General features: G+C 43.6%; 1 protein-coding gene across 4 annotated transcripts in view; it reads right to left on the reverse strand.

Moving 5' to 3' along the window:
* Window positions 1-26,532, reverse strand: part of RPP30 (ribonuclease P/MRP subunit p30) — a 41,434-nt gene that overhangs the window by 1,885 nt on the left and 13,017 nt on the right. The window contains exons 8-14 of one of the 4 annotated variants that reach the window (XR_009246467.1): window positions 21,710-21,799; window positions 11,168-11,284; window positions 10,581-10,610; window positions 10,184-10,221; window positions 9,763-9,842; window positions 4,021-4,119; window positions 2,889-3,025 (exon numbers count right to left, since the gene is read on the reverse strand). Coding sequence is in view for 3 of the 4 variants with exons in the window: in XM_036495710.2 (XP_036351603.2) it covers window positions 3,015-3,025; window positions 4,021-4,119; window positions 9,763-9,842; window positions 10,184-10,221; window positions 10,581-10,610; window positions 11,168-11,284; window positions 21,710-21,799 (465 nt within the window). In the remaining variant the exon portion in view is untranslated. The other 3 variants (XM_036495710.2, XM_004583368.3, XM_058671206.1) reach the window with 3 other exon arrangements.

Below are 26,532 nucleotides of genomic sequence, written 5' to 3' on the forward strand. Positions count from 1 at the left end.
GTTTTGTTGCCAAACGACACAGAGTTCCAAGGTGAAGAGAACGTGGTGAATGTACGTGCAGGGTAGGGAAGGGGTGGCCTATGGGGCCACCGGGACTGAATGTGCTTAAAAAAAATCAAATCTCAACCCAACCCAACCAACCACAGAAATGCAAGCTGTAAATGTGTAAATGTATATTGTGCTGTATGTATATTTTATATTCATAATAAAAGCTAACAAACACTATACCTCTTTTCAAGTTTTTAAATATGGTGAGAATGTCCTGTAGCAAAAGGTCACTTGGGAAGGGTTCTGTTCCCTGTGTTCCAAGGTTTTAAGCACAGGGCTATCCTGCACCCTTGTTGGTACTTTGTTAGAATGCAGGTTCTGATCCCGCCAATCTTACTTAGCTGGGGCCCGAGAGTCTGCATTTTCTGACCAGTTCTCCAGGTGACAAGGGAGCTTTGAAAGCCTCCCCCATGCTGAACAGTGAGGTTGAGAATCTGAAAATACAAAGGGGCGCCAAGGTCTGTCCTCTCAGTGGTATGGAGAGACACCTAGTGGGCATAGGGACTACTGCAAGTTAAGTAACTGCTCCCTAAGAAGTCCCCTCCAATAGGATTTGACCAGAGGAGCTTGAATAATTAGGGTGGTGTGTGTGTGTGTGTGTGTGTGTGTGTGTGTGCGGGGGGGGGGGGGAGGTGTAAGGGGGTCCTTGGTGCTCTCACACAGAACACACACTGCATCATTGATTTTTGATCTCCAATGGGAGACTTCTTGCCAGGTATTAAGAGTTGTCTCTGGTAAGAAAAACAGTGTCCCTGCCTTACTCTCCTGGAATGAGTAAGTACTGAAGAAACAGATGCAGTTATCAGCCTGTGGTATGCAGAATGGAAGGAAAGAATACAGAGTGCTGCATGTCTGTGGTGTGGAAGCATATCACTGGATAAACAGGAGGAGGGCATCCAGAAAGGCTTTTCGGAAGTGGCAATATTGAACGCGAAGTCTCAAACACAGGACTGTACGGTGGATACCTAATGATCTTCCATGAAAACTCTTCATTTCATAAGAATGAGCAGGTGCATTCATGGTGGAGAAAGTTTTCAAACAAATGCTTCACGTTCATGATCCCATTTCTTCAAACCTTCACCAAAAGCTGTTTTGGTTTGCAGCCGATTTGGAGGCAACAGTTTTGACACCCATATAAGCACAAAGTTTGCTCTATTTTAATTTTTTTGGAAAGATTTATTTATTTTTATTGGAAATGCAGATTTACACAGAGAAGGAGATACAGAGAAAGATCTTCCATCCATTGGTTCACTCTCCAAGTGGCCACAGTGGCCAGAGCTGAGCTGATCCAAAGCCAGGAGACAGGAGCTTCTTCCAGGTCTCCCACATGGTGCAGGGTCCTAAGACTTTGGTCTGTCCTCTACTGCTTTCCCAGGCCACCAGCAGGGAGCTGGATGGGAAGTGGAACAGCTGGGACATGAGTAGATGCCTATTTGGGATCCCAACACATGTAAGGTGAGGATTTAGCTACTGAGCCATCAAGCAGGGCATGTCCTATTTTAATGTTTTGGTCAGAATTGTGTCAGCTCAACAATTGAGACATCTATGGGGCTGGCCATGTTTCTGCTGTTAACCATCAGCACCTCCTCAATCAGGGTGTGGACAAGGCTAACTCCGTCCTTGCAAATTCATGTGACTGGTCTGTTGCTATTCATCCTTGTTCCTTCCTTCCTTCTTTCTTCCTTCCTTCATTCCTTTTAAAAATATTTATTTATTTTTATTTGAAAGGCCGATTTATAGAGACGAGCGACATACAGAAAGATCTTCCATCCACTGCTTCACTCCCCAAAATGGTCACAACAGGTGGAGCTGAGCTGATTAAAACCTGGGAGCCAGGAGCTTCCTTCAGGTCTCCCATATGGGTGCAGGTTCCCAGGGACCTAAGCCATCCTTCACTGCTTTCCCAGACCATAAGCAGGGAGCCTGATCAGAAGTGGAGCAGTCAGGACATGAACCGGTACGCATATGGCAGCTTGCAAGAAAAGGATTAACCAACTGAGCCATTGCACTGGCCCCATTTGGGCTTCATCTTAAACAATGTTTTCCCTGGTCTTAAAATGTTATCCACATGTAGATGGCTGATTTTTGGGGGCATTATCTCCATAAACTTCATAAAGCATCAACAATTTCACTCTTCTTCCATCTAAGCTTCATCATCAATTTGATGCTTGTTCCTGCTTCAAATCTGGCCAAACTCATTTTACCACCCATATGGGCAACTTGTTGTTAATATTGACTTATTATTTGAATAGCGAAGAGGCAGAGAGAGAGGGAAAAAGAGAATTAAAGAATGATCTTCCATCTGTTGGCTCACTCTTCAGATGGCCATAATACGCAGAGTGGGGCCAGGTCAATGCCAGGAGTTTCTACTGGTCTCACAGATGAATGGCAAGGGGCCAAGCACTTGGGCATCTGCTTTTCTAGGCACATTAGCATGGAGCTGGGCTGGAAAAGGAGCAGCTGGGACTTGAACCAGCATCCATATGGGATCCCAAATCACAGACGGCAGCTTAACCTACTATATTACGATGCCAGCTGAGGGCATCTTTTCAAACCAATGCCTTAAGATAAAAAAAAAAAAAAAAAATCAAACCAATGTCTTATCCTTTCTAGTATCTCAAAGGAGATCCTGTTCAGGTACGCTAACTCAGAGTTTATTTTGGTGCAAAAATTTTCGAAATCCGTGCAGTTTTTTCACAACATAATTTCCCACAAACTTTAAGATCCGTGTATGTGGGCACACTGCTACTTGTATTTTGCCACAAATTTTTATTATTTTTGTTTTGTTTTGAAAAGGGGAAGGGAAGAAGAAAGAGGGAAAATTGTTATCACTGGCTTACTCCGTAAGTGTCTGCAATGGTTGGGCCTTGAACGGGCCAAAGCTGGGAGCCAGAAAATCAATCCCGGTACTTATGCGGGTAACAAGAATCCACTTGATCCATCACAACTGGTTGCTGGAGTCAGTATTAGCAGGAAGCTGGAGTGAAAAGGCAGAGACAGGAGCTGAACCAACATCCTCCAACAGGGAATACCTGTCTGTCCTAACCAGTAGGCTAAACACCCACTCCCTACTGTGATTTTCAAAATTAGGAGGTATGAAATTTTATCAATGCCCTTTTAGCTCTATTAAGAAGCTTCTGATTTTCCTCACTTGACCTATTAAAGTACAGAGGCCCAAAGCTCCATTCCTATCTACTACTTGGATGGCAGGGGTTCAAGTACTGGGGCCATTATCTCCTGCCTCCCAAGGATGTGTATTAGCAGATCAGAAGCTAAGCAGCTAGGACTTGAGCCAAATACTCGGATTGGAGATGCCAACTACCCATTCCAGGCTTTGATCATTTTAACACAGCTAGTAGGAAATCAGCCTTAGGCCTTCCAACCAAAGGGGAGGAATCTTATTTCAAAGATATAAAGTGAGCAGCGAAGGAAGAGGCCAAGTCTAATGTTATACGTACATCTTCTCTCCTTCCTGTAAGAATGCTAACTTGATAAATACTTGAAAGAGAAGTCTGAAACAAAAATAGATTTATTAAAAGTCTTCCTCTTTATATGTTCTAATAGTCCTCAAACTTATCGCGAGTGGTAAGATTGAGAAATCAGCCACTGTATGCATCATGTGGAGAGGCATTCGTTTGGAAATGAACAGTTTGAAAATATCTTAGAATACGGAAAGACTCAAATATTTTTGCTGTTATTTATCACACACACAAAGGGTGACTGTACCAGTCTCCGCTTTCCTGGTCAAGCATATCTCAATCTGTGAAGCTGGAAGCTTTCAGAAACGCTTCACTAGCTTCTGTTTATTGTCTTAATGACTTGACTGTAATATTTTTATAGGCTATTGGTTTTCAGCTTCAAATAAAACTTGCAAATTACTAAAACAGTTTTATTTTTGTTGGGGCGGGTTAGCTGGAAAAGGGGTGGGGGTGATGCACTTGCGGAGGCTCGGGCTTGCTTGTCAGCCCTCACACTTAGCCTTCTTGAACGCCGGGAGAGAATCCTCCTCCTCTCCTGCTGCCCGAGGTTTCTTCACTGTGGAAATGATCCCAAAAGCAGTTTTTCTGGTTTCTGCAAAACAAACAGGAAAACCACAGTGCTTGAACTTAAGATATAATTTGTTTTAAAGATTTATTTTTATTGGAAAGTCAGATATACAGAGAGGAGGAGAGACAGAGAGGAAGATCTTCCATTTGTTGATTCACTCCCTAAGCAGCCACCAATGACCGGAGCTGCGCCAATCCGAAGCCAGGAGCCTGGAGTCTCTTCTTGGTCTCCCACAAAAGAAAAGTGTCCCAAGGCTTCGGGTCATGCTCGTCTGCTTTCCCAGGCCACAAGCAGGGAGTTGGATGGGAAGCAAGGCTGCCAGGATTAGAACTGGCACCCCTATGGGATCCTGGTGTGCGCAAGGCAAGGAACTTTAACTGCTAGGCTATGGCATCGGGCCCAAGATATAATTTTTTTAAAGAGATCGTTTAACAAATACCACCACACCGACTTACACTTTAAAATAATAAAATCAAAGTCAAATTCTATGGAAGCTGACATCATTCACTGTCATCCCATTTTTTCTTTACACATGCAGGTAGTAGTGTATTATTAATATATAATACCTTGCTAAGGGTTCTCTCCAGGCTAACGCTCTAGGGCAAGCCATGTCTCGATTGTCTGTCGGTAGCATCATGTGTAGCAGACACCAAAGTCCCAAACAGCAGTGCAGCAGAGGCTTTCTGTATGGTGGAAACGCTGACAAACTGAGAGAGCCAACACGGCAGTCAACTGCACCGATCTCATCACCAAGGGTGTGCCTGCCTCACCTTCACAGCACGTATCCGACTTCTCTCAGCAGACCATCAATGTGCCTCTGAAATACTGGTCATACTGAACTGTCCATACCCCACCATGGCCTAGTTATGTACATGTGTTCATTAAATACTTGTCGAAACAATGAGTCAGGTCAAATTCACATATATTCGTTGCTTTTATATGCTCATGACAATGGGCAAGGTAAGAAGAGGATTACTAGATTCTTACATCAAGTTGGAAGAAGAGAGCAACTAAGTCCAGCAGATTTCTACTCTGAACCAGAGTGTGTCACATACAGAGGATATGACAGTATCTTACAGGGCTTTCTGCTATAACACACTGACAGAAGCATGTTAAAACCAAGTACGCAAGGAGCCAAAGCACCTGTAAGAGTTAAGTGCCTGTATCAATCAGTGAGGCGTCACAAAAAGGTGATAGATAACTAGGCAAAGGAAACCAGCCACCAGGGGAGGGCGGGAGAGGGCATTACTTTGCAAGGCATGGAAAGGGTGTAAGGCGGCCCCTCAGAAGAATGGTTAGAGGACTTCTGTGAAGTAATAACAGAGGCTGGAAGGGTAGCTGAGGAAAGGTCCTCTGGCATGAAAAACAGAAATGTCATGTAAAGCGTCAAATCTGGTCCTTAGGACAGTGAAAGGAATTATGGAGAAGAGATACTCAATACCCTCAAAAGGAATAGAGCTGGGGTGGCACTGTGATGCAGTACGTTAAGCTACCACTTGCAATGCCGGCTTCCCACATGGGCACCAGTTCAAGCCAGGGTCGCTCTGCTTCTAAATCAGTTCATTGCTAATATGCCCGAGAAACCAGTGGAAGATGTCCAAAATGCATGAGGCCCGGCACCCATATGAAAGACCCTGAAAAAGCTTCCTGCTGAGCCCAGTGTGGTAGCCTAGTGGCTAAAGTTCTTGCCTTGAATGTGCTGGGATCCCATGTGGGAACCAGTTCGTGTCCTGGCAGCACTGCTTCCCATTCAGCTCCCTGTCTGTGGCCTGGAAAAGTAGTCGAGGATGCCCCAAAGCCTTGGGATCCTGCACCTGCGTGGGAGACCCGGAAGAAACTCCTGGTTTCAGCTCGGCTCAGCTCCGACCGCTGCAGCCACTTGGGGAGTGAATCAGCAGACAGAAGATCTTCCTCTCTGAATATCTGACTTTCCAATAAAAATTTTAATTAAATCTTAAAAAAAAAAAAAAAAAGGAAGCTCCTGGTTTTAGCACAGCCCTGCCCTGGCTGTGGAAGTCATTTAGAGTGAAACAGGAGTTCTTTCTCCCTCTCTCCCTCTCGCTGTAATTCTTTCAAAAAAAAAAAAAAAAAAAAGGCACAGTCAGAAGAACTTGATGAACAGAAACTTAGTTAAGAATTTTCCATTTGGGGAAGCTGGTGCTGTAGCTCAACAGGCTAATCCTCCACCTTTAAGCACCGGTATCTGATATGAGTGCCAGTTCATGTCCTGGTTGCTCCTTCTGATCCAACTCCCTGCTTACAGCCTTTGGAGGCATGGATCCGAGCCTTGGGACTCTGCATTGCGTGGGAGACCCAGAAGAAGATCTTGGCTCCTGGCTTTGGCTCAGTTCAGCTCTGGCTTGTTGTGGTCATTTGAGGAGTGAACTAGAGGATGAAAGATCTCCCTCTTTGCCTTACTTACTTTCTCTCTGTGAATCTGCCTTTCAAATAATTTTTTTTTAAAAAAGATTTATTTATTTTATTACAAAGTCAGATATACAGAGAGGAGGAGAGACAGAGAGGAAGATCTTCCATCCGATGATTCACTCCCCAAGTGAGCCGCAACGGCTGGTGCTGCGCCGATCCGAAGCCGGGAACCCGGAACCTCTTCCGGGTCTCCCACACGGGTGCAGGGTTCCAATGCATTGGGCCGTCCTCAACTGCTTTCCCAGGCCACAAGCAGGGAGCTGGATGGGAAGTGGAGCTGCCGGGATTAGAACTGGCGCCCATATGGGATCCTGGGGCGTTCAACGTGAAGACTTTAGCCGCTAGGCCACGCCGTCGAGCCCTGTTTTTTTTTTTTTTTAAGAATTTTCTTATGTGAAGTAATAGAAGTGAAATAAATTCTGAAAGGGTAAGCATTGCCTTTCAATTTAAACAGCTTAAGTGAGTTTATCGGGTGCACTGAATCTGCCAGTTGTTACAACACCTTAATTAAAATGCTTACGCAATGAGAAGCTCAAAATAGAAATTATCTACGATTTCCATTCCACTATCTAAAAAATGCCATGTGTATAGATACTTATTCATAGAAATGTGACTCTGAGAATGATCTACAAATCAGCTGAATGAAAACCAATTACAAAAATGTGAAGACAGTTCTTTGTTGTAATAAAATGATACACATTCACTCCATTTGAGTTCTAGGGATGGAATTCAGCGAAACAGTTCAGATTCTCCTCGGGACTCCTACATTCCATGCTGGAGTGCCTGGGTTGGGTTCTCGGCTCCACTGTGGATTTCAGTCTATCGTGAATGTGCCCCCTGGAAGACAGCAGGTAATGGGGGATGGTTCCAGAGGCTGAGTCTCTGCCATCCAGTGGCAGACCAGGACAGAGCTCATGGCTCCTGGGTTCAGGCTGGCTCAGCTCTGACGACTGCAGGTATTTGGGGGAATAAATCACTGAGTAGAAGTTCTGTCTTTGTCTCTGCCTTACAAATATATACAATTTTTTCAAGTTAAAAAAAAAATCTTAGCTCCACTTTATAAATGTTCTCTTATGTTTAGTTACTCTTTAAGCTCAGCTGACAGGACACAAGGGCGCGCTGGCTGTGACATCTGTCACTTCCCCTGATAGCCAGGGTTGACACACTTGATCAGGTCAGCCAGGTGGGTGAACCCTTCCTCTCTCACTGTCCCACGGGTGTCCCCCTCGACGCCATGTACTTGAGTGAAGAGGACAACCTTCATCGCTGGAGGAAGACAGGTCTTTGGTCAAGGGTATACAGCAGCTGCACCCTCCACTGCTAGAACCTCCCAACAAGCTCCCAAGCAAAGCTGACAGATTAAAGAAGTGAATGAGACTTTCACAGTTATTAAAACCACTCTTTTTTTTTTATTTTATTTTTATTACAAAGTCAGATATACTGAGAGGAGGAGAGACAGAGAGGAAGTGGAGCTGCCAGGATTAGAACCAGCAGCCATATGGGATCAAGGCGAGGACCTTAGCCACTAGGCCACGCCGCCAAGCCCAAAACTACTCTTTTAAACAGTACATCTGTAATTGTCTTTTCTAACAGCAAAAAGTTATATTTAAGATGTCAGCTTATAAGGTGTTTTCATGCACATTTCCTTTAACAATCCTGCCAAGAAAAACGAGTTCTACAGTTACATTTTATGAATGGACCTATTTTGTTCACAGGGAATTGAGGTGCTGGAACAGGTACATTTTGGTGCAACAGCTGCTGGAGGACAGCAAACCTCATCAATCATAGACCAAAGACCTGATGACCTCAAGCTCTTTCTCCATTTTTTCCCCCAAAACTCCTTCTGTATTGCTATTCATGGGTTTCTGGAACTCTATAGGATCTAATTCAGATTCCCTGTGGCAAGCCTAAAATTCATGTTTTCCAAGTAACAATTCCCATACTCCATTCAGCAACCTCTCTCAAGAGGAGACCCTTTAGCGACCCAGCAGCAGTCTTCTGGTAGAGCTCTAGCGCATGGCCACCCTTAAATGTGCCACTAGATGATGTAGGTGCCAGCTGAGATTTCATCAGTAAGAATAACAAGAACTTGAATCCTTTTCCTTCAGAATCCCCCCACCTTTTTCTTTTAATGTAACCTAAGCTCAATCAGCAATCTTACAAAGGCATCAAAATTCTGTCTCATTCTGATCCTAATGTCAACTAAACCCAGGGTAATTGTAATGTATTATCTTGAGTGAGACACTTTTCAGTCAATAAGAGTGCTAATTTACAGAAACAGCACAAGCTGGACTAGCTCAGGCAAGCTGTGGTGGATGGAATGATACCTCTAGACCAAGGTCATTCCTAGTGTGACTTCTATGAAAATCTGACTTTATGAATGGTTGGGGTTTTAAAACCCAAATTCAGGATTTCATATCTACCCCTATTTTCTTTTCTTGTTTGGTCTATTTTGGAACATCACTAGTTATCTAAAGTCTTTCAAATAAAAATAATGGCGGAACTTCCAAAATGTGAACCAACTATGCTCTAAAGAAATTTTTTAAATCCCAAATAATTTTATCTTTCCGAACTTTAGTGGTAAGGCCTACATAACACAGAAATTTCAAACTAAAAATGTTGAAACCAAAATTAACATATCTAATTAGTATAAATAATACACTAATAGAATAAACGGTTCTCTTAAAATTCAGACACAACACATTAGCCTTCAATAACCTACCTATTTCTACGGTAAATAACAGTTCTAAATGCAGCAATCTTTCCTTACTGTTTTTTTTTTTTTTAAAGAATTTATGTATTCATTTGAAAAGTGAATACAGAAAAAGAAAGAAAGAAACAGATTAATTTTCCATTTGTTGGTTCACTCCCCAAATAGATGCCATGGCCAGGACTAGGTCAGAATGATGCCAGGTGCCTGAAATTCCCATCCAGTTCTTCCATCTGCTAGCCTCCTCCCCAAATGGCCACAACAGCTGGAGTTGAGTTGATCTGAAGCCAGGAGCCAAGAACAACCTCTGGGCCTTGCATGTGTTTGCAGGGACCCAAGGACTTGAGTTGTCCTAGGCTACTTTTCCTGGCCATAAGCAGGAACTGGATTGGAAGTGGAGCAGCCGGGAAATTAACCAGTGCCTACTGCTGCTTGCAGATGGAGGAATACCCTGTTGAGCCATGGCACCACTGCCAAAATGACACACTTCTAACATGAGCATTCAGTGTTGATTTGAAACATTCACTCACCTCCATGGAGAAGCACTGCTCGGCAGTTGGTGGACACAGCAGCCTTGCCATCACTTTCAGAGAGTCCAAATAGTAACCCTCTATGAAGCCATTAAAGATTTTAACCCAGAGTTGATCAACTTCACAGGATGGACAGAAATAATGGAAACTGCCAGCAATCTAAGAGAGCTTGATTAATTCCACAACAGCTCCTTGCCCTGTGGGCAAGGAGAAACTGATTTAACTCTAAGCTTTTATTGTAGAGTGCCTCATTCCCCCCTTCTAGCTCAGGCTTCACTGAAAATCAGAATGAACTCCTTCTCCAACTGATGCATTTCTATTAACTGACACGAAAAAGTTGAGAAAAATAATGTGATAAAATCTAACATTTTCAAATTCCAAATTTCCTAAAAATGTCAACAACTTACTCAGAAAAGGATACAAATTGGCTATGTCATATGGTCCTCTTATTTCTAACGGCTAAAATAAAGGAAAAAATAGATATGACAGGTTATCCATAACATTTCCTTAAGTTGCATACTCCAAAATAACGAAGCCAACTGCATACATTTCAGCTTTTACCATTTTTATGGGTTTTATAAGCTTTCAAAAATATAAATGAATCTTATGAAGCATTATATAGCAGCCTTAAAGAAAACTAATTTCTGAAAAGGCAAACCCACAACAAATGGGCTAAGTTCCATTCTTCAGCAATTATAATGAGCTAACGTATAGTTGGAATAGAGACTATTCAGTTCAATACATTACTGTTTGCATTTCTCCCTAGAAAATTCTATAACTTTAAAAAATCCCAAATATGTGTTTCAAGCTAGACTTACCCTTTCGGCAGCACTGGATATAATTACATTCTGAAAAACAAAGAGTATTTAGTATCAGTCTTAGATAAATGTAAAAGAAAACTGACAAGTCTCATGATATGAGTGATGAATAACCAGTCAGTGAACTTTCACATTTTAAGGCTGAAATCCCAACTGCTTTTAAAGATAAGGTAAATAAAGTGAAAACAATAGAGATCTCATGTGAAATGATCAAGGCAGCTTATGACAGAAAATCACAAGAGGCTTTCCAAACAAAGCCTGGTGAAGATGAATTAAGTTTAAAAACTAGCCACAGTGGTTAGTCACTCTAATTCAACTCACTGATGACAAACAACTGTTATCTAGATTATTCCTTTCATAGTAGTTAAATTTAAGATTCCGTATTAAAGGAGAAAGGCTTTCAATACATCCATTTCATCCATCTTATTTTCCCCTTGATATTTTTTCTTTTAAAATTCACAGAGCTCACTGAAAGAGCTAGTTTCCATGCCTTTGGAGCTCTCTGTTTCAAGGGATCAGTTTCACACTTCCACTACACTGATAATAGTAAACTGCCAGGCAGAAAACACGTCCTACAGGTGCCGTACCTTTCCTTTGCAGATCTGCATCAGATTGAGTGCATTGGAAATTGTGTACCTTCTTATTGTGGAGTCTTTGATAGCAGGGCCATAGACAAGCTCAAAGCCCAGGCCTCGGTCAATCGCCTTCACAGGAAATAAAGAAAATAAATGGTCATGGATAAACATTGTTCTATTTAATCTTCACTCACTTCCCTCAACCCCTACACATCAAAGCACAGCTTTACACAAAGGCAGGTTTACACCTAAATGCCATTTATAAAGCAAAACACACCCCTTGCACTATCATATCAAGAGTTTTCCTTAACTTCGGGGAAAATGTCTTTATTTGACAAGAATTAGGGGGAGGCTAAGGAGGGCTAAGTTCATGTAGGGTGGCAGAGAACCCACTGTTCTTTGAGCTACCTAAAGCAAGGGTGCGGAACATCCCACCACTAGGCACTGTAAACCCTGCAAAGCCATTTGGTCTGGTCATTATAAGGCGACTGCAGGCACGACTCAAAATCTAATAAATCTATAGCAAGCTAATGTTTAAGTTGATACATGACTTGTAAATTATGGATTTTTAAAAATTATTTACTTGAAACAGTGACAAAAAAGGGGAGAAACATAGAAAGGCATTTCCCATCCGCTGGTTCATTCCTCAAATGGCTACAACTACCAGGCGGAAGACAAGATCCTGAAACTCCATATACGTCTCCTAAGCTGACGCAGGAGCTGAAGCACTTCGCCCATCTTGCACAGCCTTCCCAGACACATTTGCAGGGAGTTGGACCGGAAGTGGAGTAGCCAGGCTTGAACCAGTGCTTGTAAGGGACGTTGGCCTCACAGTGATGACTTAGCCCACTGGGCCACAATATCAGCCCTGTAGAATGATGTTATAAATATCCAAACTCTCTCTGGCCAGAAAAAAGGTTTGCCCACCCCTTTCCCTGAAGGAAAACAGAGATGTGCTGCCTACACTTGGGGGAAGTTGTATGCAAGAGAGTGAACCAGAAATGTGATCTAAGAAAGAAAAAGAAATGAAGACCTGGAAAAAGCCTGAAGTAGGTAAGTCACTAATGACACGGTCAACAGAACAGCCACAGCCTTGGTGAACTGGGTGTGATCAGGTGCTGAGGCATTTGCGTGTAATAGTGACTCCTTGAGACATCTTAGCAGGGGGCGTTAGCTTCCCAGTTACCTGTTCTTCCCCTTTTCTTTAGTAGCAATGCCTTTGATTTTTAGCTGGGTTTGCAAAGGAAGATGGAAGCCGGGCCCTGGATAATTTTGCCCAGGTCACCATAAAAGCATGGCCTTTCTGATGAGGAAAAGAAACTTCTGATTTAATATATGTTTTTCTTTAAGATTTTTGTTTTTAACTTTAATTGGAAAGGCAGATTTGCAAAAGGAAGGAGATAAAGAAAAGGTCTTTCATCTGCTGGTTCACTGCCCAAGCGATCACAATAGCCAGAAATGAGCTGATCCAGAGCCAGGAGCCAGGAGTCTCTTCCAGGTCTCCCATGAGGGTGCAGGATCCCAAGGCTTTTGGACTGTCCTCTTCTGTTTTCCCAGGCCACAAGCAGGGAGTTGGCTGGGAAGCAGAGCAGCTGGGATATAAGACTGTGGTGCATGCAAGGTAAGGATTTAGCCAGTAGGCTATCGTACTGGGCCCTCATATAGTCTTAATGTGTAGGGATCTATAGCTAAGAAAGCCTGGAAGGAGTGGAAATGACATAAACTTAATTATTACCCTAGTCAGCTTCCCTGATGACTCAAAACCACCATCTAGTCACAACAGACAGGTTCAAGCTCATGAAAACTCAGATGGTTCCTTCCTTCTAAAACTTACAGTTTAGATGAGACCAGCAAACAATTAGAGAAAAATAAACTTCAACTACAGTACATGCTGGTGAGAAGTTTGGCAGTAAGCAAGGGAAAAAATTAAGTAGCTGACTAGCATAGGAAGGGGCATTTTCAGAGACAGATCTGGAGTATAGCATGATAGCCACGTAGAGAAAGGGTCAACGGCTGGAGAAGAATCAGGGAGTGCAGAGAGGTGGCAGCGGAGGCCAGAGGAGGGTCAACCGTGCAAGCCTCCAGAGCTGTTGACAAGCGTGAACTCCACCAGCAGGAAGAAACACCTGAACGACTGCCACCCAGACTGCTGGGTCTTCTGAAAGAACAAAGCAAGGAGAGCAAGCACAGCTTCCGTAGCACCAAGTACCCTGCCTGGCAAATGTTTCCAGGGCCCAGAGGACAGGCTGGGACTGTCCCAAGTAGAGCTGCTGGTTCTCCACGACTAAGTGTGAAACATGCCTCACCACAGCACTGTCAGTGTCACACACGATTTAATCACAAGTAACCCTGGAAGGACCACTCCACACGAATGATCTCTTCCTCAGCAGACTGCTCTTCTTGCACTGCCCTCCCCAACCTTTTTAAAACTTATTTTTTCCCTCTCACTTTAAGGTTCTTAGACTCTATTTCATATCGCTATTGGTTTCACTGGAATTTGTATGTCCCACATTGCAAACTTTCTCTCCCCTGTTTTCCTCATCTTTTAATTCTGTGGCTTGGGTTCATTATTTCTGAGCATGATATCTTTCCTTTGTGTTATATTTAAATGTACAACTCACTCTCTTTTCAGCTTTTTAAGAGCTAGTATCATATGATAGTCCTTTATACAAAAGTGTGTAATACATACATATATATGTGTGTATATACACACACACACACACTTGGGTTGACATACAACTTATGAAAAAAGGCTGTATGATAATGCTGTTCACAATGGATTACCCATCATAAAAGTAATAAGGGTTAACTTGAACGATTTGCCCAAATATACAAAAACATTGCTTTTATCGACATTATTAAGTATCTCTTTGGTCAATTATTTGATACTAATAAGCCAACGAGGGCACCATATTTCTTTCCCTCATTCTTCTAGCTGCTATACTGAAACACAAGGCAGTAGAATGAAGAGGATATAAAAGATGTAAGTGATATAAATAGTTGGATGACCAGGTTTCCAAATACTGACTGATTCTAATTCCTAAACCCTTGTGGCGACCAGATCAAAACAAAAACTCACTTTATTATTTTTAAAGAAACAACTTATTTTGATGTTGATATCTTAATAAGTTCACTTTGAAACTGCTAAGAAAATTTTTGAGAAAAAACTTTACCAAGGGTTGTGAATATTCTTTAATAACACCTTGTATTTTCAGATGGTCCTACTTCTAAGACCATTTTCATGGATGTTGCCTTGCTCATCAAAAGATTGCTCAAAAAGCAGACATAGCCTGCCTGATTGGCTTTTGTTCCATGTCGGATCAAAGACTCTGAAATGGGTGGATCGCCAGGTTTCTTTACTAATGGGAAGTAACAGTTTTAAAGATGTTGCCAAGGGCAGGTGTGTAACACTTGAATCAAGAGAAATTGGAATATAAAATTCCAAGCACTATTCAAAGCTTCAGAAAAAGAAAATAGGGAGTTGATTACAGGACTTCCTGCTAATTTCTTTAAAATTAGTGTATCAGTTTTGAAGATAGGTGATTCATTCCCACGATTCACAAATCAAAGCATCATCAACAACAACAAAAAATAAGGCTCCTCACGTGCCCTGTCCTCATTTCCATAATTATTTTTGTTGATTTCTTGTGCTTTCTTCCAGAATTGCATCTTACAAATATAAGCAACAGAATCATCACCTAGATAGCTAAGATGAGCTCATATTGGAGTACATTAGTCCTCTTCCAGTGTGGATGGTGTCCTTATCAGAGATGGGCATATGAAGCTACAGAGACACTCAGGGAACAAAGACAAACTGGAATTAATGTGGCTATAAGCCAGAATCACAAGATTGCTAGTAAATCGCCAAAAGCTAGGCAGAGACCAGGAAGGACTCCCTCACAGCTTTCAGAGAAACATGAGCCTGCCGACACTCTGACTTCAGAGTGAAACAGAAAAACTTGAGTTCTTTTAAGCCAATCCAGGAAACCAATATATTATGTAGGAGGGTGAATATATCTGTATTTTAATAGTTGCTGCCAAATTACGCCACAACATTTGTCCCAATTTACCGTGTTATAAGCAAAGCTAACAGAGTTACTGCCTTCTCACTGCCTTCCAACAAAGTGCACCTCCCTTGAGAAGAGCAATTTTGCTTTTTAAAATAGCACATGGGCAATTGATGTTAGACAGACAGCTGGCAGATTTTTTTCCCCTCATTTTATTTGAAAGGTAGAGACAGATGAAGGGACATCAGTTGGCACACTTGCTAAATGTATGCAGCAGCCAGGGCCAGGCCAGGTAGGCACGAGGAACCAAGGACTGATTCTGGAACTCTGCGTCACTGGAAGGACTCAACTATCTGGGCCATCATCTGCTGCTTCCCAGTGTGCACTCTGGCTACGGGCTATGATACCAAGCAGAGCTGGAATTTAAATCTGGTATTCCATTGAAGGAGATGTGAAATGTGGCTATTCCAAGCAACATCTTAACAACAGTACCGGATGAATGTGTCCTTCTGATGTGAATTTGTCTTACTATACACAAATGAAGCACTTTTTGTATATTTGAGGATCACCTGTATTTTCTTTCCTTTGAAATATCTTGTTAACATTACTGATCCCTTTCTTCGTATTGCTCATCCTCCTGTTCAGCCGCGAGTTCTCTAAATGCTGAGGGGATTAACCTTTTGTCTGTGATGTAAGCGAAAATGTTTTCAACAGCTTGTCATTTGTCTATTAATTTTGTTTGTTTGCCACAAAGAAGTTTCTGATTCTGGCAAATACTCTGGTACTCATAGGATCACTGACAAAATACTTAGCGCATGTAAGTTCAGGATCCATGTGCTGAAAATCGAACTTTATAGGGAATTCACACTCAGATCAAGCATATACTTGTGCAGTGTTAATTCCTGGAACCACTGTACTGCTTTACACACTATTCACTAGACATTTCTCAATGGGGACTAACTGGACCTTGAAGGCAGAAATAGGTTAAAGTTATAGGAAGTGCTGGGGGAAATATAAGAGTGTAAAACATACTCACTGGGCCTGGTGCGGTGGCTCAATTGGCTAATCTTCCACCTCCTACTGCTGGGATCCTTTAAGGATGCTGGTTCATGTCCTGGCTGTTTGACCTCCCACCCAGCCCCCTGCTTGTGGCCTGGGAAAAGCAGTTGAGGATGGCTCAAAGAATTGGGACCCTGTATCCATGTGGGAGACCCGGAAGAAGCTCCTGGTTCCTGGCTTTGGATTGGCTCAGCTCTGGCTGTTGAGGCCATTTGGAGAGTGAATCAGAGAATGGAAGATCTTTCTGTCTCTCCTCTTTATAAATCTGACTTTCCAATAAAAATAAGATAGACTAAAAAAAAAATCACTGAGGGCCCGGCACAGTGGCCTAGTGACTAAAGCCCTCGCCTTGAAAGCCCCGGGATCCCATATGGACGCCGGTTCTAATCCCGGCAGCTCCACTTCCCATCCAGCTCCCTGCTTGTGGCCTGGGAAAGCAGTTGAGGACGGCCCAATGCATTGGGACCCTGCACCCGCGTGGGAGACCCGGAGGAGGTTCCAGGTTCCTGGCTTCGGATCAGCACAGCACCGGCCGTTGCGGCTCACTTGGGGAGTGAATCATCGGACGGAAGATCTTCCTCTCTGTCTCTGCCTCTCTGTATATCTGACTTTGTAATAAAATAAATAAATCTTTAAAAAAAAAATCACTGAAAATAACCTTCAATAAACTTGCTATCACTGTTGAAAGGAAATGGCACCATAAACAGAAGCAAAGATAAGCCCATTTTTGAGACAGTCCTTCTTAATATCTGAATTCATAAAGTGAAAATTTTTTTAAAAGATTTATTCATTTTATTACAGCCAGATATACACAGAGGAGGAGAGACAGAGAGGAAGATCTTCCATCCGATGATTCACTCCCCAAGTGAGCCGCAACGGGCCAGTGTGCGCCGATCCGAAGCCGGGAACCTGGAACCTCCTCCGGGTCTCCCACGCGGGTGCAGGGTCCCAATGCATTGGGCCGTCCTCAACTGCTTTCCCAGGCCACAAGCAGGGAGCTGGATGGGAAGTGGAGCTTCTGGGATTAGAACCGGTGCCCATACGGGATCCCGGGGCTTTCAAGGTGAGCACTTTAGCCGCTAGGCCATGCCGCTGGGCCCATAAAGTGAAATTTTAAAGCATGAAATTATCCTGCACTTAATAGAGTATTGTTGTAAAGCCACCTTGAATAGTATTTCCAAACAGGAAATGAGAGTAAATTAGGAAACCAAGCTCGAGTGCAGATCTCTAGCCAATCCGTAGGGACACTTAACTGGGAACCATAAACTACCTCATATCCAATTCCGTTGTTTGTATATGGATATAAGTAACATCTACTCTACTCCATCAAAGATCAAAGCAGGTATAAATATACTTGAACTATAAAATGGTAAATATTTAGAAATGACTCCAAAAACAGGAGCTGAATCCAATTGTTTAGACCCAGCTATCACATGATTTGGTTGAGATTTCTGCATTAGCCACTTCAAACTCTAGAGGAAGGATTATAGAAACTGTATAATTCAAAATACGGTGCCCCGAGTAGGTGGTAGAGATGACAAAACGTTTGAGTGCTGTGAATTATACAAATGGAATTCTTTGGTTTTGCCCCAACTCCTGTGCCCCACATTAGCCTAGTCTTCTGAGCTGACAGATAACAGTAACTTCTGGCCTAGACGCAAAAGGCTAAGTGAGTCACTCCCACTATAGCACAATACAAGAACAATGCATGTAGCAATGCATTGTATTCTTATGTGTCCAAGTAAGTGATCCTGATGAAACCAACCCATCAACTTCTAATGGTCAAAGACAAGTTTAACTTTTAAATCATAGGAGCATGCAAGAAACAATTAAGACTAAACAGGCCCAGCATGGCTCAATGGCTAAATTCTCACCTTGCAAGTGCCAGGACCCCACATAGGTGCCGGTTTGTGTTCCGGCTCCTCCACTTCCCATCCAGCTACCTGCTTGTGGCCTGGAAAAGCAGCAGAGGATGGCTCAATGCTTGGGATCCTGTACCTATGTGGGAGACCTAGAGGGGGATCCTGGTTTCAGATTGGCCCAGTTCCAGCCATTACACTCATTGGGGAATAAGCCAGCAGATGGAAGATATTTCTCTCTGTCTCTCCTTTCTGTAAATCTGATCTGCCTTTCTAATAAAAACAAATCAATTTTAAAAAAGAAAGACTGAAGTGATGCGTTTTCCATACTTGCATTGTGATTACAATGACATTTCAAAAAGTTTGTGAAAAAAAACTGAAAAAATGCATGGGATTCAACATCTTTTGCATTAAAATAAATTTATCTTTCCATTCATTTTTCCCTCAACTTTTAAGTACCCCATACATTTCCATACTTAAGTACTTACACACAGAGCCATATCTAGAATATTATTATTAATAATACCTACATAGCCATAAACAATTATTCTGCCTAGTAAAGAAAAAGCTGGATATATGTACGTTTCAAACTTTCTTTTTTTAAATGAAAAACAGGTAAATGAATTCACAAGGACTTTTCTGCTTTCTGTCCAATTCACAAAACATACTGTTTCAATATTAAGTGAAAATTAAAAATAGTTCTTCCTTCCACTTTATCATTTAGTTTTTATTAAACAAAATAGATTAAACATTCACTCACACCAATCTTTTTTTCAAAAGCAAAAACAGTTAAATACTGCATATTTCTCCCACTTGTCATGTTCAGTCAAAAATACCCATCAAGTAGCAGCTTTCCTGCATTGCCAGGTGGAGCAGGGGATGGGATGCTCTAGCGGGGCTGTCCAGAGTGCAGACATACAGTGAACTGCCACATCATTTTCATGTATTCAAGGATGCCCGTACAATCCACTGCACAGGCTTCCTGCCCCAGTGCTGACAACCAGTTCATGATTAACAGCAAGGACAATTTGGTCACATTTCTCAAGCTGTATCTTAATGAGACAGACATATACTCAAACCAATCGAACGATTTTAGGGAGCACTCATTGTACACAAAAGACTGGAATCATTCAAAAAAATTATGACATAGCTGGTCCCCTCTAGAAGCTCGTGTTCTGATTTGAACAGTTAGATACGTTCACAAGAAAACCCAATAAAGCCCTCACCAAAAAGCCACTTGAGAATCTTACCACCGTGGTGGGATATGACGGAGTGTGTGCTGTGCACAGCCGTCCATTCCTGTTGGTCTTATCAGTGCTCGTTACTATCTCCTCCCAACCAAGGACAGAGTATCAGGTGCGGACTTACTCAGGCCAAGCCGTGTAGACAAAGGCCTTTCTAGTTCATTAAGGTGAAGAAAAAGTCATGGCCTGGGTGCAGTGGACTAGCGGCTAAAGCCTTTGCCTTGAACGTGCTAGGATCCCATATGGGTACCAGTCCATGTCCCAGCAGCTTGTGGCCTGGGAAAGCAGTCAAGGACGACCCAAAGCCTTGGCACCCTGCAACTGCATGGGAGACCTGCATGGGAGACCCCAGTCTCCTGGCTTCGGATTGGCTCAGCTCCAGTCATTGCGGCTGCTTGGGGAGTGAATCTTTGGACGGAAGATCTTCCTCTCAGTCTCTCCTCCTCTCCGTATATCTGACTTTGCAATCAAAATAAATAAATCTTTAAAAAAAAAAGTCATAAGTAGAACAGCAATCTGTTAAATGGCTGCACTGCATACCCTGGGGATGCTGTTTATTTAAAACCCAGGTTAGCACTTGAGGCTGGTAAAAAGCTTTGACAAACTTCTGAAGACAAGAGAGTGTTGCTATTTCTGGAGAGGAACACAGGGTAAGACCAAACGACAGTCACACATGTGGGTACTGTCTTCGTTTATTGCTTTTATCATAGGTACAGTGGGTGGATCTACTTGACAGTTAATCAGAACTGCCTTAATCTTCTATCCAAGGAGCTGAATAACTTCTTGGTAGTCTTAATTTCCAAACACTTGCTAACTGAATTATTGAACAATGCAGATCGCTAATTCTCGAATGTGAGGATTCAGGCACTTTCGATTATTTACCGATTTATTTCGAAGTCCTGGCAACAACAAGGGGAAGCAATGACTGGAGCATCTGAACATTGGTATTTGTTCAGCAGTACTCTCCATATCTACCAGAAAAGAGCTGTTTTAAAGTTTTTCCTTTAAATATATGACTGTTTTGGCACTTTTCAAGTATGATTTTAATAGTTCACCCATACTGAAATCAATTTTTAGGCATCATATATGTCAGTTTTCTTTATTCACTGCCTTCACTTAATTCTCAACATTGATCCCTTAGCGGCAGAGAAACAAAAATTTAGGAGGTTATGATTCCATATAAACAAAAAGCGTTTTCACATACTTCCATACTTCAAAAAAATGTTTTTCCTTACTTCAAAAAGCGTTTTCACAGGTTTAATTTTCCAATTCTGACAGGATCAGGCATGTAATCTGAACCATGCCAAACTTTTTTTCCTTGGGTAGTAGTTTCTGAACGGAAGCCACCATTCTGAAACGGCACCCTAACACCTGCCAGGATCTGACTGGCAAAGCAAGCACTTTACAGCTGTAGTGACCTCATAGCTACGAAAATCATCACGGGTGTGAAATACTATCACCTTCATAATATACACGGAAGGGAGTTAAGACTTAGAACAAGGTGTGATGGATGGAAGATGGAAGAAAGCTATGAAGGAAGGTCATGAAAACAACACAGCAGCAGGAGACAAGCCTCCCTGAATACATGGTTGCCCACGGACTTTTGTATGAACCACCATGCTTCAACTCAAGATTTTAGTCTTGTACTGAGCATGTCTAAGTGATTACCTGTTTTTCCACATTCTCTCCCTTCTTAGTTCGTGGAGGCCTCGGAGAACTTTACGTGTTAAATTGCTCTTCGTATCTTCTTTTGAATATCTTCTTAATGCCCAATGTATGAGTTGCAGGACTCATATTATAAGCTATCTCTTAAGAAATACCCTTCATACAGTTAAAGTACCTGTTGGCATTTGGCCCGGCAGTTAGGGCATCTGTGGGCGCTCTACACCGTCACACTGGTGTGCCTGGATATGAGTCCTGGCTCCATTCCTGATTCCAGTTTCTTCCCAGTGCACTCCTTGGGAGGCCGCAGTGATGGGTCAAACAGTTCCAAGTCAGACTGCTGGAGTGGGATCCCAGCTTCAGCCTAGCCCAACCCTAGCCTGTGGGCATTTGGAAAGTGAATCCCAGTAGGTGGGAACTGTTTAGCCCTGTGCCTGCTTCTCAAAAATAAATAAATAATTAAAAAAAGAAATGTCCTTCATAAGTTTTAGTTTCTAAGGTCTTTCAAAGACAAACTAATAACTTATTGGATATTTCTTATTTTAAGCTTTCATTCTCTCTTCAGTCAGTTCATAAAAAACAAAATTCTCTTTTCTAAGAAGATGCCCCATCACTCAGCTTTTACTTTTCCCTCTAAGGACACTGGTTCTTTCTGCTCATTTTCCAATTTGCTCCTGCAAATCTCTCCAGATCCACTATAAGATGGAAAGTGTTAACACTTACCACATTAATAGGGGGTCTTTTGAAGTAAAATGGTAGTTTCTCTGTCACAGTGATACAGACCAAATCCACATCCAAATGTGTGCAAGCCACCTGTCAACAAGAGAAAATAGGTAAGGCCAAAAGGAAAGCTGGCACAAGATCGATGGACAGAAACACGAACAGGCAAGGGTCCCTGTGCAGGTGTCCTGTTGTGGCGGTGCTGTGCTGAAATCCATCTGAGCCTTCACAGAGTCAGCTGCCAGCATTCCTTCACACGTGGCTTGCAGTCTGACTGACCAAGCGCTACTGCAGACTGACATGTCCGTAGCCTTCTCAAAGACAGGGCCTGGAGACTGTATAACTCCCGGGGTCTTACAGAGGGATGGATTGATGAGCGAAGCTCAGTTTTAATTACATGACTTCAGATGGTTTCAGAATGAAGAAACTGACTGTTCTGAAATCTAAGAAGTCAAAAGGAATTGTTGCAGGGTCTGCTGGTTCCACAAACTACTGAGCACCTTTGTGCCAAGAACTGTCCCAGGCCCGTGCAGCTGAAGCGAAATCGGCAGGAATGGCATTCTATGCAAATTCTAATAGTCCACACAAAAGCTAAAGTACAGTCATTACAAACCATACAATCAATATGGGCTTTTTAAAATTCATCATTTCCCTTTCCTTGGCTCTATTGTTTGCCTTTATTTGTTGATTAACACTCTGCATCTACTTCTAAGACATCAGAGTTAAGAAGAAAAAGACAGAAGCCTGGGAACACACAGTAGCTACCACGTACACGTGGGGAGCTGCTCCCAGATTTGCCGGAACCTCGATGGCTACCCCTTTTCTGGGTGAGTCCCGGGGGTCTGTGTAGCGAGTCTGGGCCTCCCCTACTGCTCGCCATGTGGCTTGAGCTGGGGGGAGGAGCCAGGAAGGGTGGGACTGGGGCCCAAGGACTTGACCTCCCGCAGGCAGCTAGCTTGCTGCCTGCCGGGGGGCCTTGGGATGGCCACGCCTTAAGCCTGGGAACACACAGTAGCTACCACGTACACGTGGGGAGCTGCTCCAGGGCAGCCAGTGCGCCATTTGGCACCAGGCTCCGCCTGCTGGCCGCCCGGCCAGAGTTTTTGACTTTTGGTTCATTGACCTGCTGCCTGGGAGGCTCCCTCCTGAACCCACAGTGCTTGGGGCGTGAAGCACTGTGCTTGCTAGTAACCTGATCTCTGAACACCTCAAAGTCTCTTTGGGGATCCCGTCAATCAAAATGGAGGAAACAGAATGCTGGCAATGAGGGAATCCCAAATGAACTTGAGGCTTGCAGCTAATGGTCCTCAAAGCAACCACGGGCAGGTGCGTGATTTGCGGCTAGGAACAGGCCCAATCTGGGAGGTAGGGGGACGCCACAGCTGGGATGAGGTTCCCACCAAGGGGTGTATGTGCTGGAATGGGGGCTGCGTTCTATCTAGGAAACAGTTGTAGTCACCCGAGGCACTAGTGTGGGCTGGGATTGGATGCACCAGGCCAATTCAGATCCCAACACCATCTGGTGTTATGGAGAACCAGGGTAGATGTGGGACTGACTAGGCTGGGTCTCACTCCTCTTCTGAGCCATGTGTGGGCTGTATGTGGGTATGGACGAGCCATGGCTGGGCTGAAACATCCAACATCAAGAACCAGAATGGGGTGAAAGCCAGCCAGGAAAAACCACTGTTCCTGCTAGGACAGGAGGTGAACTGAGTAGGGTTGGCTCAAAAACTCCCTGGCAAGCACAAAATCTGGCATTGGGAGGGGTTCTGATGGAGGAGCCTGGGCAATTCCTCTGGCAGGACACAGTCCCTACAGGTAAGCGCAAGAAGCATGATAGGAAACAGTCCAGAATAGGCCATGGAAAGTTTCCCATTGGCATACATTCGGCATGGGTCAGGAGCAGACCAGGCTGAATCAGTTCATGTCAACCACTGGTAAATCTGATCGCCAGAACAGAGTGTGGGATGGGCCGGGTTTGGTTGCGACAAAACCAGTACACATTATGGAATGCCAGGGCGTGGTTGCCTGTACTGGATGTGAATGCAGCACCCATCCAGCACACGTGAGATCCAGGAAGGAAGGGGCAGAACCAGCGGGGGGATTAAGGAACTGGTCCCCTCGCCGGACAGCTACTCCCACTGGAGAGCATGGGCTGGGATAGAGACAGACCCGACTAAGCAAGGCTACAACACCTGTGCGCTGCATGTGGACTAGATCAGGGCCGCAGCATCAGCTGGCAGAAGCTGGCACTGGGGACTAATTCTGTCGAGTCAAATCTCAGGACCACCTAAAGAGTGCATAAACCGGGACAGAGAGACCTGGGAGGGAAAAGTGGGTACCCCCTTCTTGGGTCACTATTCCCGTGGGAGGGCATGAAAACTAGGACGGGGGCTGGGATGGCTAGATAGAGAGGCACTCAACAACATCTGTGAGGGCTGGATGGTTGAGTTGGTTAGATAGAACTAAGCTTTAATACCCATTGATAAGTACCAGAGCCAAATGCGATGGGGGACAGACTGGTCTTCTGCTACACATACTGGCAAACCAGGGTAGGGGGCAGGCTTGGTGGGGGTTATTGTGGGTCGCCCCGACTAGGCTGCAGCTCCCACTGGTTGATGTAAGGGCCGAACCAGACTGGACTGCAACACCCATTGGTTCCAGTGCAACTCGGGACTGAAAACAGAACCAACACAGCAATTGCTACCACCAGCTGATCGGGGTGATGGACTGTGCCGGGCCCTGTGCTTGCTAGAACATGCAAGAAACTAGTCTGGGAATACCTCAAAGTATCTTTGGAGATCTCCCCAATCGAACTGCTGGTCTCAGAACTCTAACCAAGAAAAGAGAGAAGACAGAACAGGACAATCATTCATCTCAGCTATATGTTGGCAGCAAATCATGGGGCAAACGGAGACTTTATGATGGACCATATCAATCGGTGGACGACCTCATTGAGCGAAACTGGCAGCGATTCATAACCGGAGAACTATTAACACCACTCGAGCACATATCTCAGAGCATGCCCCACATCCGGGACTCGGGGTGGGCGGGAAACCGGGTGGGGCTTCTCCCTCAATATCCCCCTTTACTTCAGATACATGATGGAAACAATATGGACATAATAGCATTACCCACTTCCCTATCCCCCTGAACCTTTTTTTTTCTTTTCTCTCTTTTTCCTTTAACTGTAATTAACTATGTAAAGATTGTCAACAACAATACAATAAAAAGAAAAAAAAAAAGAAGAAAAAGACATAAAAACCAAATAAATGGAAAACTAGGGAAGCAAAACAAAAGTGGGAAAAGGTTTCTAGCATTCAGTGCAAACCAGAAGACACAGCTACAGGCATCTCCGGCTCTGATTTTGCCATTATTTAACTTAGAGTGATTAAAAAGTATCAGCTGCTTTGTATTGTATTTAAAAAAATGTCTTCCGGGGGCCTAGTACAATAACTCAATCAGCTAATCCTCTACTTCCAAGCGCTGGGATCTCATATGGATGCTGGTTCACATCCTGGCGGCTCCACTTCCCATCCAGCTCCCTGCTTGTGGTCTGGGAAAACAGAGAATGGCCCACTGCCTTGGGACCCTGCACCTGTGTGGAGATTTGGAAGAAGCTCTTGGCTTTGGATTGGATCAGTTCTAGCTGTTGTGGTCACTTGGGGAGTGAACCAGTGGATAGAAGATCTTTCTGTCCTTCCTTCTGTAAATCTGCCTTTCCAATAGAAATAAATAAATCTTAAAAAAGTCTTAGCAGGCCCGGCACGGTAGTCTAGCAGTTAGTCTTGGCTTTGCATGAGCAGAGATCCCATATGGTCGCCGGTTCATGTCCAGCTCCACTTCCCATCCAGCTCCCTGCTTGTGGCCCGAGAAAGCAGTCAAGAACGGCCCAAAGCCTTGGGACCCTGCACCTGCGTGGGAGACCTGGAAGAGGCCCCAGGCTCCCGGCTTTGGATTGGTGTAGCTCCAGCCGTTGTGGCTGCTTGGGGAGTGAATCAATGGAAGAAAGATCTTCCTCTCTGCCTCTTCTCCTCTCTGTAAACCAGACTTGGCAATCAAAATAAACAAAGCATAAAAAAAAAGAAAACAGTAAGTCTTAGTGAGCTGGTGAACACAGGCTCAATGAAGAAAGTTACAAGGCAGCTAAATAAGGCCTGTAGGATTGGTGCTGACAGTAGCCATTACAAGGTTGTCATATCTTATTTCTCTTCTTTAGAATCCCTGGTACTCACACCCAGGACTATAGGAAGCAAGCAGCAATCTTCACGTGGCCAGCTGGGTTTTTTTTTTTTTTTTAAGATTTATTTATTTTTATTGAAAGGCAGATTTACAAAGGGAAGGAGAAACAGAAAGTTCCTCCATCTGCTGGTTTACTCCCCAATGTCCAAAGCTGAGCTGATCCAAAGCCAGGAGCCAGGAGCTTCTTCTGGGACTCCCATGTGTGTGCAGCATCCCAAGGCTTTGGACCATCTTCTACTACTTTCCCAGACCAGAAGAAGGAAGCTGGTTGGGAAGTAGAGCAGCCAGGACACAAACTGGTACTCATGTGGGATCCTAGGCTATGGCGCCAGGCCCTGGCCGGCTAGCTTTAAGACAGTCATAGTAACTTGGTAAGTCTGGGAAGTAATGGCGTTTTTGGCAAAAATACTAGACTTACATAGAATCTGCCCCATTTTAATTGTTACTGCTGTTAAACTCATGAAAGATTCATTAAACAATTTATAAATGTGGATTAGGAAAAGCTCTGAATAGTAGCTATAACAAAATCAGCTTGCTAGTCATTTTTAAACTGTAAGAATAAAAAAGATCAAAAATTGAATAAT

The sequence above is a fragment of the Ochotona princeps genome, chromosome 13, assembly GCF_030435755.1.
Source record: "Ochotona princeps isolate mOchPri1 chromosome 13, mOchPri1.hap1, whole genome shotgun sequence".
NCBI lineage: Eukaryota > Metazoa > Chordata > Mammalia > Lagomorpha > Ochotonidae > Ochotona > Ochotona princeps.